The 19,359-nt window shown below is 30.5% G+C and overlaps 3 protein-coding genes, 1 long non-coding RNA gene and 2 other non-coding genes across 10 annotated transcripts in view; 1 reads left to right on the top strand and 5 right to left on the bottom strand.

Annotated features, from left to right (window-relative positions):
• Positions 1-327: 327 nt before the first annotated feature.
• Positions 328-4,596, bottom strand: LOC107951720 (uncharacterized). 2 transcript variants are annotated; one of them, XM_016886859.2, is made up of 6 exons: positions 4,504-4,596; positions 3,938-4,350; positions 2,420-2,683; positions 2,288-2,335; positions 1,204-1,233; positions 328-585 (listed from the first exon to the last, which is right to left on the bottom strand). In XM_016886859.2, the coding sequence occupies exons 2-6, from the start codon at positions 4,334-4,336 to the stop codon at positions 541-543; spliced, it is 786 nt and encodes a 261-aa protein (XP_016742348.2). In that variant the 5' UTR covers positions 4,337-4,350; positions 4,504-4,596; the 3' UTR covers positions 328-540. The 2 variants fall into 2 exon arrangements, with proteins under 2 accessions (XP_016742348.2, XP_016742347.2); XM_016886858.2 differs by having other exon boundaries at positions 3,938-4,347.
• A 5,628-nt stretch (positions 4,597-10,224) lies between these two features.
• Positions 10,225-10,817, top strand: LOC121223548 (cyclin-dependent protein kinase inhibitor SMR6). Its single transcript, XM_041105242.1, has one exon. The coding sequence runs from the start codon at positions 10,468-10,470 to the stop codon at positions 10,774-10,776; it is 309 nt and encodes a 102-aa protein (XP_040961176.1). The 5' UTR covers positions 10,225-10,467; the 3' UTR covers positions 10,777-10,817.
• A 2,010-nt stretch (positions 10,818-12,827) lies between these two features.
• Positions 12,828-14,020, bottom strand: LOC107952599 (uncharacterized). 2 transcript variants are annotated; one of them, XR_005920867.1, is made up of 2 exons: positions 13,501-14,020; positions 12,828-13,186 (listed from the first exon to the last, which is right to left on the bottom strand). It is a non-coding gene; the product is annotated as an uncharacterized lncRNA (long non-coding RNA). The 2 variants fall into 2 exon arrangements; XR_001698858.2 differs by having other exon boundaries at positions 12,828-13,183.
• LOC121223956 (U5 spliceosomal RNA) lies at positions 13,912-14,029 on the bottom strand. The gene has a single exon (XR_005921421.1). It is a non-coding gene; the product is annotated as a U5 spliceosomal RNA (small nuclear RNA).
• A 1,101-nt stretch (positions 14,030-15,130) lies between these two features.
• On the bottom strand, positions 15,131-15,247 carry LOC121223968 (U5 spliceosomal RNA). Its single transcript, XR_005921432.1, has one exon. It is a non-coding gene; the product is annotated as a U5 spliceosomal RNA (small nuclear RNA).
• A 1,881-nt stretch (positions 15,248-17,128) lies between these two features.
• Positions 17,129-19,359, bottom strand: part of LOC107951719 (50S ribosomal protein L20) — a 41,199-nt gene continuing 38,968 nt past the window's right edge. For all 3 annotated transcript variants that reach the window (XM_016886857.2, XM_016886855.2, XM_016886856.2), the window contains exon 3: positions 17,129-17,411. In XM_016886857.2, coding sequence (XP_016742346.2) covers positions 17,220-17,411 — 192 coding nt within the window. In that variant the 3' untranslated portion in view covers positions 17,129-17,219. The remainder of the gene's footprint in view (positions 17,412-19,359) is intronic.

Here is a 19,359-nt window from a genome sequence, read left to right as displayed (position 1 = left end):
AAAAGAATTAAAAAAGGTTTTAATGTCTACATTTGATTCTTTTTAATTATAATGAATGGGCATAATATAATTTCAATCTTGAATCCAGCTCAATATAGATAAGTTGATACTAAACTTCATGTAACTCAACTAAGCTCAATTGTACAGTTAACTCAGGAATTTTTTTTTTTAGGAAAAGTCGAAATTAAATTATAATTTTTACTATTTTAAAAAATTAAATTAAATTTTTATCAATTTTAAAGATAACTAAAGTCTAATTTTATTTTTTTAATTTAAAATTTTAAAAAGTAAATAAAAGATTTAAATAGAAAATTTCCATGGCTGCCCTTACTCATAAATTCTTCATTTTTTTTATTAGATTTTAATTCCACAAAGTTAAAACCATAGAGTGTCATAGAGAAGATTAAAAATATATCAAACAATCCTTCAAAGTTGATTGTGTTCTAAAAGATAACAAAAGATGAGTGATAACAATGATAAGTTATCCTTCACAAGCTGCCAAACTTCCATGATCTTAATCAACAGCATAAAGATCATTATTTACAGTAACTTCTTCATATCAATCCATGGACATGCTGAAAGAAGCTACAACAACAACAAATATAGACAATAAATTAAAATTTCAATGTAAAGTTACTTTATGGAAACGTGAATTTTAAAGATTTAAATTTGTATTTCATTTACTATAAATATAAATTAGTTCTCATTATTATTTTTAAAATAATCATAAATATTACATTTATGTAGTAAAGGTTACAAACCAAAATTCATGTTTCGAAAATTGAGTTTCCGAATAGGTATATATAGAAGTGTTTATGGGCTGAATTGAATTTAAACATGTTATTAATACGTATTATGCTTGTTTAAAATTGGTCCAATGCGAAATATAAACCTAAAAATTTAGGTGAGGCTGTCATTATTTCTAAACAGCTAATCCAAGCTCATTTTAATAGTTATCTTAACTTTTTTTTAATATTTACATTATAAATTTTATAATATAATAAAATATTACAAATTTAAAAAACAAGCTTTGGCCTTAAATGTTCAAGCCCGAGCTCGACCCATTTTTAAAATGAGCCTAATTTTTTTTGCTCAAACTCATTTTTCGACTTAATATTTTTGTCCAAACCTTCCCATTTTTGAAATGAGTCTTTGGACTTGGATAGATAATGCAACTTATATATAGATCTAGATACACCGTACCTCTTTCCTTAGTGTCTCCACGCTGAAATACTGAAATTTAAAAGAAATAAAACTTAATGATCAAGAAGAGATTCAAACAGGGGCAAGTTTAAGAATTAATTGGATATACTGCAAAAATAAAAATAAAAAAGACGAGATACAAGAGAAATGGACGGTGAACAAATTAATAAAGTAAGATATGCACTTTTTTTCATTCTCAAGTTTATAGCTTCTAATATATCATATGCTTAGAAAGATTCAACCACATGTATTATTATCATTTTGCTTGAAATGTCCATGTTCCACATATATTCAGATATGGGCATGGAATATGACCGTCCAAGGTTCACCTAAATACATGAAAAAAATTTTTAAAAATTCTTACTAAAATATATAGCTTAAAGTGGTCGGGTGCGTGAGGAAAGATATTGCAATTGTAAATTGATTTTTAAAAGATTAATGTAGAAACACATATTCAAATGTAGTAGGTATCACATATGATCACCAAGGATTCCTCTAAATGCATAGAAAAAAATATATATGAGACGGGACATGCAATAGTACTCTCTAGTCACACTCAAATCCAAAAAAAAAAAATTGAAAATGACCTTTTTTTTCTAAGTAAAAATATTATAGAGACTTTTGTATTATAAGTTAGATTATGTTTTACTCATTTAATAAAAAAATAAGCAAACTTAGCTTTTCTGTTAAAATTATAGTCTATTTCTATAGTTAAAAATTGATGTGGATAACAGAATAACCAAACAGGTATATGTAACGTGTTACATATACCTCATGCTAAGGTATAATGACTAGATTTTAACAGTAGAAATTAATAAAATTTGTAATAGATGGAGCCATTTGCTCTGATATTACATATAAAGACTAACTGTCCATTTGTTTTTAGAGGAGACAAAAAGTAATCTAATTTTTAATACAAGACCCTCCATGATATTTTTATCATTTTTACTATCTAAAAAACAAGTCTAATGAATGAGGAAAGAAAAATATAATTATAATGTGATTTATAAATGAGAAATGTTCATTTTATTCAAGAATAATAATCTAGGTTAATATCAATCATAAGAAGCGTTTATGTGCATACCATATTATTAGTGAAGATTGCATCAAGGTTAACAGCTTTTGTCAAGTCCTGAAAAACCAAGTTAAAAAGTCAGAATAATATGTTACATCATGAAACTAAATGTGGTAATTAAATTTGTAAACAATACCATACCTTCATCCATTTTTTATCCAATCTCTTAAACTCCTCTTCTAATTCGAGCAATCTCCACTTTGCCTCATTTGTCAAACCAGTGTCCTTGAACTCGAGCTCGATTTCAAGGACCTTTCGCTTAATGTCATCAAGATCAGATCGAACTGGGCATTGCGATTTGATTTGCTTGAGGGAGCCGAGAACTTTTGGCAAGAGAGCAGAGGCTTTCATCTCTATCATCTGATGGAAAATCCAGATCACAGATTCCATATATGCCATGTCGTCCTACATTTCACCAAATATAAACAAGTATTAAGAAACATGTAATACGAATACACATTTCAAGATATTGCTTTTTATGGAGATAAACAATTCTTACAACTTTTTCTTTGAAAAAAAAAAGGGTGACTACTAGGTATTGTTAGTGTCTTCTACGGAGATAAAAACCATTCTCATGATTTTATCACCATTGTTAATGCAAGGGTTTTCGGACCGTACCCAGTATTTTTTCTGAAAATGTACTTAGCTATATTGTCAGTTGAGAAAAGGCACTTCAAGGAAGGTGTAAAGGGTTTTGTTAGTAAAGTGAGAAAACGTTACAATCTAACAAAATGAAATATCTTTAGAAATAGTGGAGAGGAAGATTAGGGCAAGCTCTAAACTGGTGGAGGTAATAGACTGAGAAAAATGAGAGTTCTAAATTTGCCACAAGGTCCAAAAGTCCCCTAACAAAACATTCAAACCCTTATAAGCTTTAGGTAAAAAGTTACTAAAGGACTCTTAAAATGAGAAAGTAAGAATGAACATGCTAAATAGGGTAGTGAAATTAAAAGGGTTGCTTGAACATGGAAAAATGGAAAGCAATAATTGTATAGATAATGAGTATAATGGTGGCTACATAAAAGTTATAATCACTTAAAGCATTTCAGCAAAAAAAAAGTGTTTATTCAATAAAGAAATGGGTAGCAAAGCACTTGTATTAAAAAAAAAGTAAAAATTAAACTTATTGAACAATGATGCTCTCTAAAATATTGGTAAAAGTATTACAAAGTTACCTGTATTAAAATTTGGATTGCACTTCATTCCTTTTACTAAAAATTGAGTAAATTAATTTACGTATATTAGTTTAAAGTAGATTAAAGAATAAACAGTACTTTTGTTAAAAATTTTATTTATTTTTATTATTAAAAATCGGTCATTTATATGTTAACTATGCCAATTTTTCATAATACAAATTAATGAGATTTTTAACAAAAAAAAATAGATTTTCTCTTGATTTAATATACAAAATTTTAATTTATCTAATTTTTTAAGTAAATAAAATAAAAAGCAAGGATAATTCTTCTTCATCCAAACTGTTGTTTCCCATCGTAAGAACAGATTCCTAGTATAAAAAAGAAAAGGCATCTACAGAAGGCTAAAAGCAGGGTTCAAAGCAGGGTTCTTGGCAGTGGATGCAGTATTTATCTAACTTCAACATATACTAACGGTGATGAGTATTTAATACTAATTTTTTTAAATTCAATTAAGAAACATTACCATCTTTATCTGACTGTTAATACGATCCTTGAAAGCTTTCGCCATTTCCAGCTCAGATAAATCCTCTTCTTTACTTCCCGCTCCTCGTTGTTGCTGCGGATTTGATGATTCACCGATATAAAAGCCTCCTCGGCGCTGCTTTTTTTCTTCTCCTTTATCTCCCGAGAAATTATCGAAAACAAATTCCAGGTTTCTTTTCGTTCTACTACTCGACATCAAGCTCAAAGAGTTGACCTGGTTATCATCGCTCGGCAACGGCGGTACGTTCGCGCCAATTTGCGCTTCAGTTGCCGGAATCCCAACCTGTCGAAGGTCTTCTCGAAGTTCCAGGCTATTTTCCGGCGAGGGATCAACAAACGTTCCTTTTATAAGTTTGTCCAAACTGTCATCGCTGCTCATCTTTCACAGATCTACTGACATTCAAATTGAAAACAGGTAAAAACATTACAGATATAAACTAACAAAAACGAAATGATATAAAGAAAGAGATTTCTCCAAATGAAAAACAAAACTCCGCAAAATCAAGTTAAGATATCATAATCAATTAGTAATTCAGCAATACTCACTGTCAGGGAAGATGAACGAAAGCTTTAGTGGAGAGCTAATACAGAAACGGAAATAAGGCAAGTGCTGCAGCCAAGTCCTTGAAGAATGAAGATATTATATATAACAAGGTTAAACTGTGCTATTAAAAGTTATGAATTTGGTCCTTATTCTTTTCAAATTTTAAAATTTCAGTACTCACCAAATGATAACAGTAAAATTCATCGAGTTCTATTACTTCCAAAATTCGATGCGGTAAACATATTATCATGCGTGTAATGTCAAAATCCAGTTAATGGATTAACGACTCTTATTTACATCAAAACTAAAATTTTAAATTGGAAACAAATATAGAGACTTAGAATGATCCAATTGAAGACCATAAACTAAACCTACAATTATACGCGTAGTACATGACTAGTAATTGATTTTAACCAAACAAATTTAACTTCTACTGTTTGGTTCAAAACTAAAAATTAAAAGTATAGGGACTAAATTTAACTAATTTAAAAAGTATAGAGACCAAATTTAATTAAATTAAAATATAGAAACTAAAGCAGCAACTTTCACAAAGTATAGAAACTAAATTAAACAGCAGAATTTTTACTTGGAATCTATATTAAGTGAAATTATGAATTTTTATTTCCTCCGTAAATAAATTATAAATGAATTTTTTAAGGATTTAATCCCTCTATATAATTTATTAATTTCTAGTCCCATTAATTTTCGAAACATGTATTTTCAGTCCTAAAGCCATTTCTGTTGTGCATTCTATATGTATTTTTTTTTGTATAATTAGAAAAATATTATACAATTTTCTTTTGTTTTCTAAATGTAAAAAAATTATCTAGATATATAAAATAATAAATTATACATTTCATCTCATCTCATCTCATTATATGTTTTAAAAAAAATTAATCTCAATGTTGATTGAAATTACACATTTTAAAAAGTAAAAAGGCTGGAAATGACCAAATTATAGAGGAGAGACTAAATCAAAAAGAAAAACATAGTGCAGGTACTGAATATGAAATTTGACCTATTTTGATCATTGCTTGGACCAAAGGAACGGGAAATATTGGTTCAAGAAACGGGAGATATTAGGTCCCAACAAGGACAATACCTTTAATTAAACCCTAAAACTATTCATGGGTTTACAAATTACACCCCAGAACTATTCGTTGGCGTAAATGTACCATTTAGCCTTTGAATTAACCATTTTTTCACATTAGTACCTAAACATTTTTTTCTTACTTTTGTAATTAAAAATTTAATTTCTTCCATCGATTTGGTACACATATTTTTGTTTAATTTCATTACAATTTTAATGGTAGTTATAATTTATGATGGATAAATGTATAGCTAAAGGGTAAGACAAACAAAATATTGAATTTAAAAATACTAAAACCATAGGCTTTAGAGATATAGAAGAAAAAATACCATAACCATATCGAGTTAAAATAAAAGTAACTATAGGCAGAACTTCGAGCAATTGTTGATGGGCTAGAAACGGCTTGGGAGAAGGGGGTGCGTTGGCTGCTAATTGAGAGTGATAGTAAAACAATAGTAGACCTAATACTTGGAGCCGAAGTAATGGGATCGTTGAGATTGGCATTGGAGGTTCACAGCTGGATGACGAGGGATTGGCAAGTGAAGATTCAACATGTACCACGAACAACGAATATGGTTGCTGATGCTATACACAAGGCGATAAGGTGTTGCCAAACGAGTTTTTATTTTCTCACAACTGCCTTCGGCAATGCAAAATGTAATGTCAATGGATAAGTGTTAAGTAACTAGTCTATTGTTATTGATAGCATTATAGTTCAACTTCCTTTTGTAACTAAAAATAAATAACTATAGAAACCCCAAATTCTTTGACTGAGTTCAAGTACCAAACCATTGTGAGTTCAAACAAAAGTATCCTTAGAAGCCCAAGTACAGGACGACAACTAAATTGAAGCTCATCTCCGACGGTAACTGCAACAAAAACATACTCTTCCACTCATAACTTGATTTCGCAAACTTTTTTTTCTTTGGTCAACCCTCTCCAACAGTTTCTGACTAAGCCCGATCCCAGCCCGGGAAAAAAATCCTAACAATAGATTATTAGGCCCATGAGCACCTCTACTTGTAGGTTCTAGGTCTTCTATAATAGGTGTGTCAGGCTCATCAAGTTCCCAACAACAGATTATTAGCAAATCCCACTACAAAGCAATGTTCTTAGCCTTGCCCGGCCCGGCCTATGAGCACCTCTACTTGTAGGTCCTAGGTCTTCTATAATAGGTGTGTCGGGCTCATCAAGTTCCCAACAATAGATTATTAGCAAATCCCACTAGAAAGCAATGTTCTTAGCCTTGTTGAGCATCAGCCGCCCACGTTTTCAACATGCCCCAGTCGAAATCCTTAGGTGTCACCTCTTCCATCCCTTGGATTGAGGCACAAACAAGAAGTTGAATATTTTCATGGAAATTACTCAGTAGCTTCTCCACGAACATTTTGGATTTGTGCAGCTATATGTTTGAGGTTGTCCAGAATACAAACATTTTCTTCTGGTGCTTATTTTTAAGGCAAGGTAATTTGCAACATCCACTTTGTTGTTATTCTTGTTAAAAAGTTGGGATTTCAAGGAACTAAAATTACGTTGTAACTTCTCCCGAGTAAGCAAACTTCTACGGTGTTGATCAATAGGAATACCTTGTCCTCCAGCTTATGAAAAGTTAATGATAACCAATTCCTCATTTCTGTTCTTGCTTCCACTCAACGAGCTCATCTAGTTATCATTGAGCCAAAATGGTAGTCTGTTCGCACTATATTGTGCTTCAAACCAGATCTGGTTTTCCAAACATTCATGATCATCAGTTGCAGCAACTTCTTTCACACATGACACTGCAAAATAAAGCTAAAATAACAAATATGGAAAACAAATCAAAATTTCAGAGATATGATACATTAGTGCTACCTTTTCAAAACATGGATTTTGAAGTTTCAGATTTCATTGACTACATAAATAGTAATATGCTGTGTATATGATTATGTAAAAATCAAAAGAGATTCAATATGGGGGATTTCATCACTAAACAACCATTTAATAAATCCATATTATAGATTTGAGAAATAATTACATTTATATATTACATTATTTTTGAAATTCAAGTTTTCAAATGCTACTTGGAGAAATTGTTATCGTTTACCACCTACCAATATCATACACACGTATACCATACCTTGTTTTTTAGAGTCTCCACATCGTATTCCTGAATTTTAAGAGAAACATAAACAAATTACAGAACAAAGTAATCAAGAAAGATATGCACTTTTTTTCTTTCCAAGTTTATAGCTTCAGCCATACATGGTATTTTCAAAGCATGGAAAGTAACACTATATTGTTCTCAATGCAAACGACCATGGGAGAGAATACCAAAGCAATATTAGGTTTTTCGATCTAATCATACTGAAATCTATGTCGCTTGAACTATTCATTTTGATTGAAGAATTAGTAGTTGATATGTGTTCGAACATTGGTTTAGAATGACCTATGAGGTTTCTCAACATATGTGAAAAACTTAGAAAAATAATTAAACATATCAAGGTTAAAGGTGATCCCACACGCGTCACTTAAACCAAATAACTGGCCAAATCAACAAAATGATGACTAGAGTAAATTATCTTAATTGAACCTAGTCATTCAGAAAAAAATAATGAGAAAGATTCTCTCTGTCTGTTCCTTTAACAGTTGCTTTGTGTGTGTATTTGGCGACATGAAGGTGTAAGGAAAAACAATGAGATTAGCTACATAACTACCCACAAGTTTCAGCCGCTATCAGCTAAATCTTAAGAAAAATGCCAACTTCCCAAGCTCGTAGTTAGGGGTGAGTATTCGATCGAGTCGAATCGAGTAAAAAAATTTCTAGTTAGTCGAGTTGACGAATTTTATTTTAGCAATCAAACTCAATTTGAATTTTTTAGAACCGAGTCAAGAAATTTTGAGTCGAGTTATATGAGTGAGTAAAATGGTCTCTCTGTTCAAATTGTACCATTAAATGTATGCTTTGGTGTTTATATATGGTATAATAACAAATTTAGTCTTTTAACGTTTACATATTTATTCAATTTGACCCCTCCTCTTTTATTGGAAGTAAATTAATTTTTTTTGAAACTAATAAGACTAAAGAGCCAACAAAAGCACTAAATTTTAAAAAATAAATTAAGTACTTTAAAATTTTAAAATTATTAAAAACTCATAAAACTCATAATAAAATTATAAAAAAATTATAAAATTATAAAATTTTTATTAAAAAAATAACAATACCTTATTAAGACATATTTGATTACCTTATTTACCGCAAAATAATAATAATAATAATAATATTATTATTATTATTATTTTGATAATAAAAAAAAGAGTTAAAAAATTACCAAAAATTAATTCATATTTGACTACAATATACATGTTAAGAATTGGTAATAACTTATTTATGGAACGACAATTAAGGCTATTTAAGTTAAAAAAAATTTGTTATTTTAGGTAAAAGTTTGATACTTTTTTTTGTAAAGGCGAAAACAAGCTGACAACTAAGCTAATTACACAAGAAGACTCTGAGTAAGATTATCTATTTTATTGCCTTGTGATTTAAGAATGTTGCTAGCTCTGATTATTACAACCCCTTCTTACTCTTACAAGTAGGGACAGGTTCAAGATTTTACTTCAAAGAGGAGTAATTTTTAAATTTGAATGATTTTTTTCGTAAAAAGTACCGATTCTTCTCGGATACTTTTTATTCTCTTATCAAATAAATCAATTTAAATCATCAATGATAGAATCTGTTGAAAATTCTTCTCAAATACTTTTCGATATGCAAAAAATAATAACTAATATTATACTAAAAGTTTCATAAATATCATTATAATTCCAAAAATTAAATTAAAAAACTTATCCTTAGTCGTATTTCTCGGTACTAGGCATCTTAAATTGCACACTCCGCTTTTTCATAAGATTGAACTCATCAATAATAGAATTTGTTGAAAATTTTCGAGTTATCTCTTTTTCGATGTATGCCATCAAGTTAGTTGAAAGAAAATTATCCTCCATTTTGTTGTGAAGTTTTGTCTCCACAATTTTTATGGTTGAAAATGCTTGTTTGGTTATTGTAGTAGACATAGGAATAGTTAGCACAAGACGAATAATTTGTTGACAATAATTTAATTGAAAAACTTGAAAGTTGTAATAATATTAAACAATAACATATTAGGAAAAAAAAGTCAAATAAATAAATAACATAATTTATGCAAAAATATTTACCGAGAGATTTTTTACGCAAGGAGCCGAGAGTAAAGATAATTTTTATTTTTTTACTCTATGACATCAAACTCCTTTCTTTTTCTTTTGGCAGTGTCGGTACCTTACCAAAAATACAAATCAAAATACAAGAAAGTCACTAATCTAATATATATGGGTATGGGTCAAATCAATTAATTCTAAAATTTAGCTTTAAAGTCCACATTGGGCCTCTAAGTTTAGTCTCCTAAGGCCCATCACACATTAATATTAGATTTATATTATTAATGTTATATAATTAATAATTAAAAAATACTTTGTTAATATAAAATATAACCTTATGACTTAATGAGACGAAATTATACGAAATACAATTATATATTAAATCATTTTAGAAATAAAAAAACTTAATTACGATATAATAAAAGAAATTAATATTATGAGGTGACAAATTTGAGAAAATAAATGAATTAAATAAATAGAAAAGACAAGGAACATATTTTTAACTTAAAAGATAAAAAATAAAAGTCAAACTCTAAAAATAATGGCCCGACCCCACTTTTATCCCTTATTCCTTGTTTCCATTTTGGTTTTTTTGTCTTATCTATTCTTTCATGCCCTAAAATTAAAATTTCCATTCCTTAAATTCCTACCCTTTTTACCATTGCCACCCTCATCAATTCTGTGTAAAAATTCCCAATAAGAAGCCATGCAACAATGTCTAGTTGACAACTTTTCAAAGTTAACTGTTAATGTCGAAGCAAAGACACCACCACCAGCTGATGATTCACTTTTCGACCCTGAAATTTGTCGGACTCCAACTTCTGAAGAACATCGGATCCCTGAACTCTTGTCTTGTCCTCCTGCTCCTAAGAAACGTAGAGGTTCTTTCTCAACAGACGTGAATGAATCCAAGAAAATTGTGGAAGATAAAGAGATTATTCAGATTATTTTTCCACCCCACCAAGATTCATCGTCTTCTACACTACCACCTAAGCCGTCTTCTTCCATGGAGTGATGATGGGGTTGGCTTCTGTTTCTTTTTTCCTTACCTTTTAATCTATTAGAAAATTGAAGGAATTTTAGGGATGTATATTTGATTGTTTTTTTATAGAAAAAAGAAGCAGCCAAAAAAAAAATCCCAATTATGAGATATATTAATCTAATTGAATAGTTTTAGGGTTTAGAGTTATCCACAATGAATCTAAGATTTTATTTGATACATTGGCGGTGAGATTTTTTAATTTTATAAACATAGTCGATCTGATTAATTAATATTTAAAAATTTAAATGAATGAATGAAAATTTCAAATCTATTTGTGAAATTAAAAACTGTCGTTATTAATGTATCGGATAATAATCTATAGTAATATAAGTGTTAAATGATTTAATAGATACAAATGTTTGAATATTGGTAGCCTTATGTCAAAAACTTAATAAAATATTTTGTTAATTGATGCCCCATAGCAGTTTTTGTATATTTTATGATGTTTTTTTTGTTATGGAATGTCTGTTCTTTTGTTATTCTTGTGTATGATTTGTATGATTTTCATAATGATATCATTTTGGTTGGTTCAATCTTCATTGGCTATAAAGTAGTTGGGACTAGAAAATTTGTTGGTGAATATATATTAGAAAGACTTTTTGGGAGCAGGACCATGTTATTTGGGAATTAGGAAGTCAAAAAAAGGTTTGTTTTTGAAAAAAAAATAAAGTATTTGCTTCATTTTAAAGGAATGGAACGTAGATTCGGATTTTAAAAATAATATTATTGTCTAAATATATTTATAGATGTTTTTAGATATGTGAAAGATTTGTGTATTAATGATTTTAATGGTTATAAGGAATTTTTCATTTAAAATTCTCTCTCAGCAAAAATATTACTTTAAATTTATTTTGTATCGTATATACCAATATTACGTGAAATGAATTTGGATTGATTGCCTTTTAGTATGTCCCAACAAAATATTGTTCTTAATTTATCTTGTATTGTACGTACCAATATTACACAAATAAAGACATTTTTTACCAATTTAATTACTTAGTTTACTTTCATGATTTAAATCTCTAATTTAACTCTCTAACTTTGTTCAAATGCATGTTGGTTTTAATTAACATAATATAATTATTATTTATTAAATAAAATAATTTTTTTATTTATAAATTATATTGCACTAGAGTTGTTATTGGACATAGCAAAAAAAGTCTTTTTTTTTTCACTATCATATGTATATATAATCTACTAGGTTCTTTGTAAATGGTAAGAAGCAACATTTTCACACTCTAATAATTTGACATTTAGTAGCATATTCTGTTGACACGTGGAACTATAATAAAAATAAGAAGGTAATAAAAAATCGTATTATTTGATAGATTTTGCTCAGTGTAAAGCTTAAATAAAAGTACCACAAACTTTATTTAGTTATTTTATTTAAATAATACTAAATTAGTCCCTACATATTACATGAGTGAGCAAAACAGTCTCTTTGTTAAAAGTTTATATATGATATAATAATAAATTTAGCCCTTAATATTTACACATTTATTCAATTTGACCCCTACTCTTTTATCTGAATTAAATTTAAAAATTTTAAACCAATAAGACTAAAGAGTCAAAAAGGCATTACTACCAAAATTTTTTAAAAAAATCAATTAAGCACTTTTAAAATTTTAAATTATTAAAAATTATAAAAACATTATAAAAATTTTATAAAATTATAAAATTTTTTATTAAAAAATAACAAATTAACAATACCTTATGAAGGCATATTTGATTACCTTATTAAGGCATATTTGATTACCTTATTTACCATATATTGAACATAATTTTTATTATTATTTCATATTTGAATACAATATACATGTTAAAAATTGGTAATAACTTGTTTATGGAACCACAATTAATGCTATTTAAGTTAAAAATTTTGTTATTTTAGGTAAAATTTTGTTATTTTGTTATTTTAGGTAAAATTTTGTTTATGGATAGACAATTAATTTTTTTTTAAAGCAAAAACAAGCTGGCAGCTAAGCTAAGAGCAAGACTATCTCTTCCCTGAACAACAACAGAAATAGCTATCACCTTTCTTGAAATTTCTGTGAACACCTTTAAGCTATGTTCCGTATCAAATGCCATTCTAACAATACAATCAGCAATTTTATTGTAGTCCCAGGGAATATCCTATGTTAGCCTACAGATAATGAATAACTCATCAAAAATATTGATTTTCTTAAAAGCTAGCCGAGAACCAATGAAAAATGTGATCTAAGCAGGGAGATAAGGAGAGAAACAAACTACTGATTTTTCTTAAAAGAGATGAGTGAGAAGCTGTATAAGATTAGCAGCTCTATCTGTAACCTTCAAAAATATGCAACCAGTCCAACAATTAAGGATGCCCCAATAACAAACCATTAGAAGGTATCCAAGCCTGCTATTAACACATGAGAAATTATGAACAGTATAAGAACAAAATAAGGAAATGAACTCATCATTATGTACAAAAACCATGCTACAGAGGAACAAGCGTGGAGGAGATTCTTAACATAACAATGAACAAAGAAGATTAAGCCAATTAACAAAATTCACAAACAAATATATGAAGATCCATTTACTAATTCTTGAAATGTTCTTTTCAAACAAAATTATCAACTAACAAAAGTAATTAAAGAAAACGGATATGAAATTCTAAATTTAGCAAAAATCAAAGCAAGAAGTGTACAGAAGGTGAACTGAAACAACACTTACTGCTTTGATGTAGTGATAATGAAGAATGATGGAATTCATTGCTGGTAAAAGTAAATTTGATGCGCGAAGAGCAGGAGTCCGCCCTATCCAGGGAGAAGCTCCAAAGTGGGAATCTCGTATCCTTTCTTATTAATACTTTGGCACATTGTTGATTCACTCACCCAACACTTCCTAAACCTTTCTTTCCCAATCAATAACATGACAGTGGCATTATAAAAAATGGTTGTTCCTTGAGTTGGCTTTAACAATGTAGATATAAAGAATTACAGACGAGGACAGGGAGAGATGACAAAAGACATCTTCAGGAAGAACTTGAAAGCTTCTCAACATTTTATTTAGTACCAAAACACATCTAAAGGGCACAAGCTTGTTCCAAGAATAAAGAAACCTTTAGTACTAGTACTGGAATGGAGGCATTCAACTAGGAATACCCTTCCAAAAATAGGCGTATGCCGCTCATAGTGACGAGCACACGGTATTCTTTAGTAAAAGGCGAAAGAATAGTTCGCTCTGTGCTCATCACACGGCTCCGTGAATTGTAGTCAATCTACAAGTTGCTTTATAAATACGAGGAGAAGCTGCTGCTTGCTTTTCCGGTGTGATGTGGGACCTGACTTTATGGTAGCTTTATCCACTGTAATACTGAATACATTCTGCTCTCACTGATACTAGATATGGGAAGTCTCAGATTTTTCACTAGATTGGTATTTTTTTTTAATCAATTTATAATAGACAGCTGAGAGTCTAGATATTATTCAATGATTCCTTTTGAAAAGGAAGAGAGTTAAGAACCTGGAACCAACTTTTGTGCAGGCTAGAGGGAAAATTTAACAGTAACCAGTTCTTTACTTTAATACTGCTGATGTCTCCAAAATAGAATGGCAAATAGCAATCAATATCCAGACTGGGTACAACATCTAGGGTAGCAAACTTCATAGATTGAGAATGCAAAACTTGCACATCAGGAATGAATAGAGCAAACCCAATCTAATCCACTTATAGATAGTAGCAAACATGGTTCAAAAACTTTATTTGTTAGATTAAGAATTGTTAGGATAATTATCATTATTGGCCCAAACTTGTCTCAGATTTGGGTTTGGGTCGACCCTAATGAGTTCGTAGGCTTGACCCAAGTACTAAGCTCGCTGGTAAGTTAGTCAGACTGGACCCTAACGAGTTTGCAGACTTGACCCAAGTACTAAGCTCACAGGGTAAGTGCGCAAACCAATCAGACTTAGTCTCTGTATTACAAAGTCCTATATTACGAAGCTGCATTTGTATGAGCTCAGAACCATGAAGACACATGTCTAGAATAGAGTATCGATATAAATAAATAGATCACATCTGAAGGACACATAAAAATTACTCAACAATTTTAATTTTTATTACTTTTTTAAAAAACCTACTTACTTTATGCATTTGGTTTTCAAGTCTATTAATAGGACTATTTATACGATGCTTTAAAACCTTCACCTTTCCTAAGCTTGGTAAAGAACTTTCGTTGTTCTGTTCAAGTATTCGCTTGTTAACTTGAAAGCTTCTCAACATTTTATTTAGCACCAAAACATATCTAAAGGGCACAAGCTTGTTCCTAGAATAAAGAAACCTTTAGTACTAGTATTGGAATGGGGGCATTCACCTAGGAATACCCTTCCAAAAATAGGCGTATGCCGCTCATAGTGACGAGCACACGGTATTCTTTAGTAAAAGGCGAAAGAATAGTTCGCTCTGTGCTCATCACACGGCTCCGTGAATTGTAATCAATCTACAAGTTGCTTTATAAATACGAGGAGAAGCTGCTGCTTGCTTTTCCGGTGTGATGTGGGATCTGACTTTATGGTAGCTTTATCCACTGTAATACTGAATACACTCTGCTCTCTCTGATACTAGATATGGGAAGTCTCAAATTTTTCACTAGATTGGTATTTTTTTTAATCAATTTCCAATAGACAGCTGAGAGTCTAGTTATTATTCAATGATTCCTTTTGAAAAGGAAGAGAGCTAAGAACTTGGAACCAACTTTTGTGCAGGCTAGAGGGAAAATTTAACAGTAACCAGTTCTTTACTTTAATACTGCTGATGTCCCCCAAATCGAATGGCAAAAGGCAATTAATATCACAACATCTACGGTAGCAAACTTTAGAGATTGAGACTGCAAAACTTGCACATCAGGAATGAGTAGAGCAAACCCAATCAAATCCACTAATAGATAGTAGCCAACATGGAAGTTCATCATAGCTCATGTATATCATCCATTCAAAAACTTTATTTGTTAGATTAAGAATTATTAGGATAATTATCGACTCAGACCAGTCTCAAGTTTGGGCCTAGGTCAACCCTAACCAGTTTTCAGGTTTGACCCAAGTATTAAGCTCACGAGGTAAGTGCGCAGGTTGACCAATTAGACTTGGTCTCTGTATTACAAGGTCTTATATTGCGAAGCTATATTTGCATGAGCTCAGAACCATGAAGACACGTGTTTAGACTAGAATAGGGAACGTATCTTATATGCATGGAGCCTACCTAATATGTCTTATCAATGAACATTATCTTATCGTATAAATAGATAGACCACATTTGAAGGACACATAGAAAATACTCAACAACGTTAATTTTTATTACTTTTTAAATTTAAATTAGAAGAAAACTACTTACTTTATGCATTTGGTTTTTAAGTCTAATAGAAGTATTTATCCGATGCTTTATCATATAGTTTATCTATATAAATTATTAAAAATTGAAATGTGTGGCTAAAATCTTTACCTTTCTTAAGCTTACTAAAGAACTTTCATTGTTCTTTTTAAGTATTTGCTAGCAAACGCTGGCTTTCTTCCTCTAAATACATCCTTGATTTCGTATACAGAGAGTAAACGTTGGCAAACGTTGGCTTTCTTCCTCTAAATACATCCTCTAAATTAGGTTATATATCGTTTTCAAAATAAAAGTTGTTCATGTGGCCAATTTAAAGCTACGTGAAAACCATGTAAGCAAAGACAATGTATCTACCTTCACTTCTTTGTAATAGTGCTGAAAAATCTTCCAACACTCAGTCGAAAACCTTATGACACCAACTTAACATTTTATTTGCTTGACCTTCCATGCTTATAATATTGATCACGTGAACAATTTTTTTTAATTAAAAAAATCACATCATCTAATTTAACGAAAGATATTTGACAATATCAATTAAAACTATATAATGTAATTCAAATTATTTAATATGTAAACATAAACCGCAATTGAATCCACACCAATGGTTAAAAGAGAAGTTTAGGTGAAGACCTCACTCACAAAATATAACAGTTAGATTAGATAATATTCTGATTGTATAGCATCATGTAACTCATCCACAATGTTTAGGGATGTAAGAAATGGCATCTGTGTACTCAAAATATCAATGAGACAATCAGGATGCAGGTGTCCTTTTTATCTCTCAACTGCACTAACTCATATACTTTTTATCATGCTGCTGAAAAGTAGGTTTCTTGTCAAAATTTTCCCAATAAACTTCGATTTTGTCTAGCATTAATATCCGACACATTCAAACATGATCCTACTTTAAATATATGAAAAACCCGTTTCGAAATGATTAAACAGGAAAACAGAGAAGCAGAAGAAACAACTCAGGAAAGCAATAATCCTCTCTTATTTCCCAAAATGTTCAGTTGAAATTAAGTGTTCAAAAAACAGTCATTACTAAAGACACCAAAAACAGGTAATTATACATTGATTGAAATATCTGCTTTTCTTGTAGGGAGCACAACATTTTTATTTCCGGGGAAGGCATTCCGGGAAATGTCTACGAGAGCCTTAAAACTGTATGGTTCATGCATAGATATTTCAGACAGTACTTTCCTGTTCAATTGTATGTTCTCTTTCATCAGTCCATGCATGAAGTTACCATAGTTTACCTGTAAACAAAAGCAAATCACAAAAAAAAAAAAAGCATTAATGCATGTGAGCAGTTAAAATTTACCAATTGTAATTAGTTTATTCCTAACTCATGTACTAAAACATGAGAAAAAAGTATAGCATTCATGCACTCAATTTGGTATTTGTTAAAAGAAAGATAACACATTGGATACAATTATAATTATGGTTGAAAGTATCCCAAAAAAATAACTACATACTGATATTAAAAAAAACTTCATAGATCAAATAATATGTTAAGACTTGACACTCCAGCAATGACAGATTTATGTACCATAGAGAAATAAAGTTCTGGTCTATGTTACTGGGCTTGGAGGTGAGGTCAGGTAGAAGTATGTATTCGATACCGGTATGCACAACCTTTTTAAAAAATTCCCCACATTTGAAGGATCATACCCCAAGAACAATGTCTGACTACGTGTCAGAAAAAGGTAATTTAGGAAAAGTGAAGAGCAGGAGTAACATTTTGTGGTTAACTTTTCTGTACTATAAAGTTATGGGCTTATAAATTTGACTTATATACGGATGAGCGTGAGTGACAACATAGAAACAGGTATAAAAGGGCATTGTACTCAGCAGCACACGTCCATAGTCAACAACCAAGGCAGTACATGCATAGGCATCATTTGAATGACACATCAGGCCAAGGTGCCCAACAATCATGCTTACAGCAGCAAGCTCATACCCCCAAAATATAGCACACTAAATTCATGCAAGGCAAGCAAAATAAGGAACTTCAAATTCAATAGATAATCAGAAGATAAACCAACAACAAAGCTGGCCTAGTACTGGTAAATCGTTTTAGCATTCCACACGCAGTTTATGAGGGGTATATTTAGACTCCAAGAAAACTAAAGTTTAACAATCCAAGAAATCTCATGAGAGCATATCGGATGAAATGAAGCAAGTGCATCCATGGAAGAATATTAAAAAATAAAGGTAATTATGGTTGATATTAAGCGAGCAAAACTTTTGGAGAGAATATAACTTGCATGTGTGAAAGGAGATGTGATAATTAAAAAACCATTCATGAAATCATTATTACTTACTCATTTCTCTTTTTCTTTTCCAGTCTTTTCCAGATAGCATACATGAGAAAAACACGAAGACCAAATCTATGATCATAATAAGCATTAATCTATCTATTATCTTTACGCAAACCCTACACCCCCAAACAACTAGAGTTAAGCTGTGGTGTTGTGATTACTTCCAAATTCATTTCACCAATACAAACTTATTTCCGCAGTTGTATTATATACAAAAAGGTCTACTATGTCTTGGTCAGGGGAACCTTTCTTGTTTTCAAATATTATAATCATGAATGAGAGGAAAGAAAAATGGTTAAATAATAAAATTCAATTGCTGGCCTCTTTTGATATAACAGACCTCCACAAAAGGTAGTATAGAGATTCCAAAAGATTATGTTAAACGAAATGCTTAGATATCTTTATTGACAATCATAAAATATTAACTCAACCTACTAGAATTCCTTTAACGATCAAATGCAGGTTTCTTGTGTAAACTACTTGAACACTGGCTATATAAGATTTTGATCCTATATGATTAATCATATGGTGTTTTTATTGTCACCAAACCATAGGCACCAAAAGAAAAAAAAAACACTTATTTATGCATTCTGTTACATGATATAAATACAATATAGTATGCTCATTCCATTCCTAGCTTTGTGAACTTCAAACAATGGATCAAGATGTTAGAATCTATTAGAAAAAGCAAAAATCACACATGCCATGTGAAGAAAAAACCAGACTGATCAATTAAACCCGGAACTGGTGGCCTGTCTGGTCTGGTACATCCCCAAGAATTGAGGAAGCAATGAACCGGGAAAAGACAGGTAAAAAACCAATCTCTTTCAAGATTTGAACTTTTAAACTCAAGATGATATATTAAACAGCATATCATTAAGCC

Source organism: Gossypium hirsutum, chromosome D11 (genome assembly GCF_007990345.1).
Source record: "Gossypium hirsutum isolate 1008001.06 chromosome D11, Gossypium_hirsutum_v2.1, whole genome shotgun sequence".
NCBI lineage: Eukaryota > Viridiplantae > Streptophyta > Magnoliopsida > Malvales > Malvaceae > Gossypium > Gossypium hirsutum.
The sequence above is the reverse complement of the archived record's forward strand: the minus strand, read 5'-3'. Positions and strand labels throughout refer to the sequence as shown.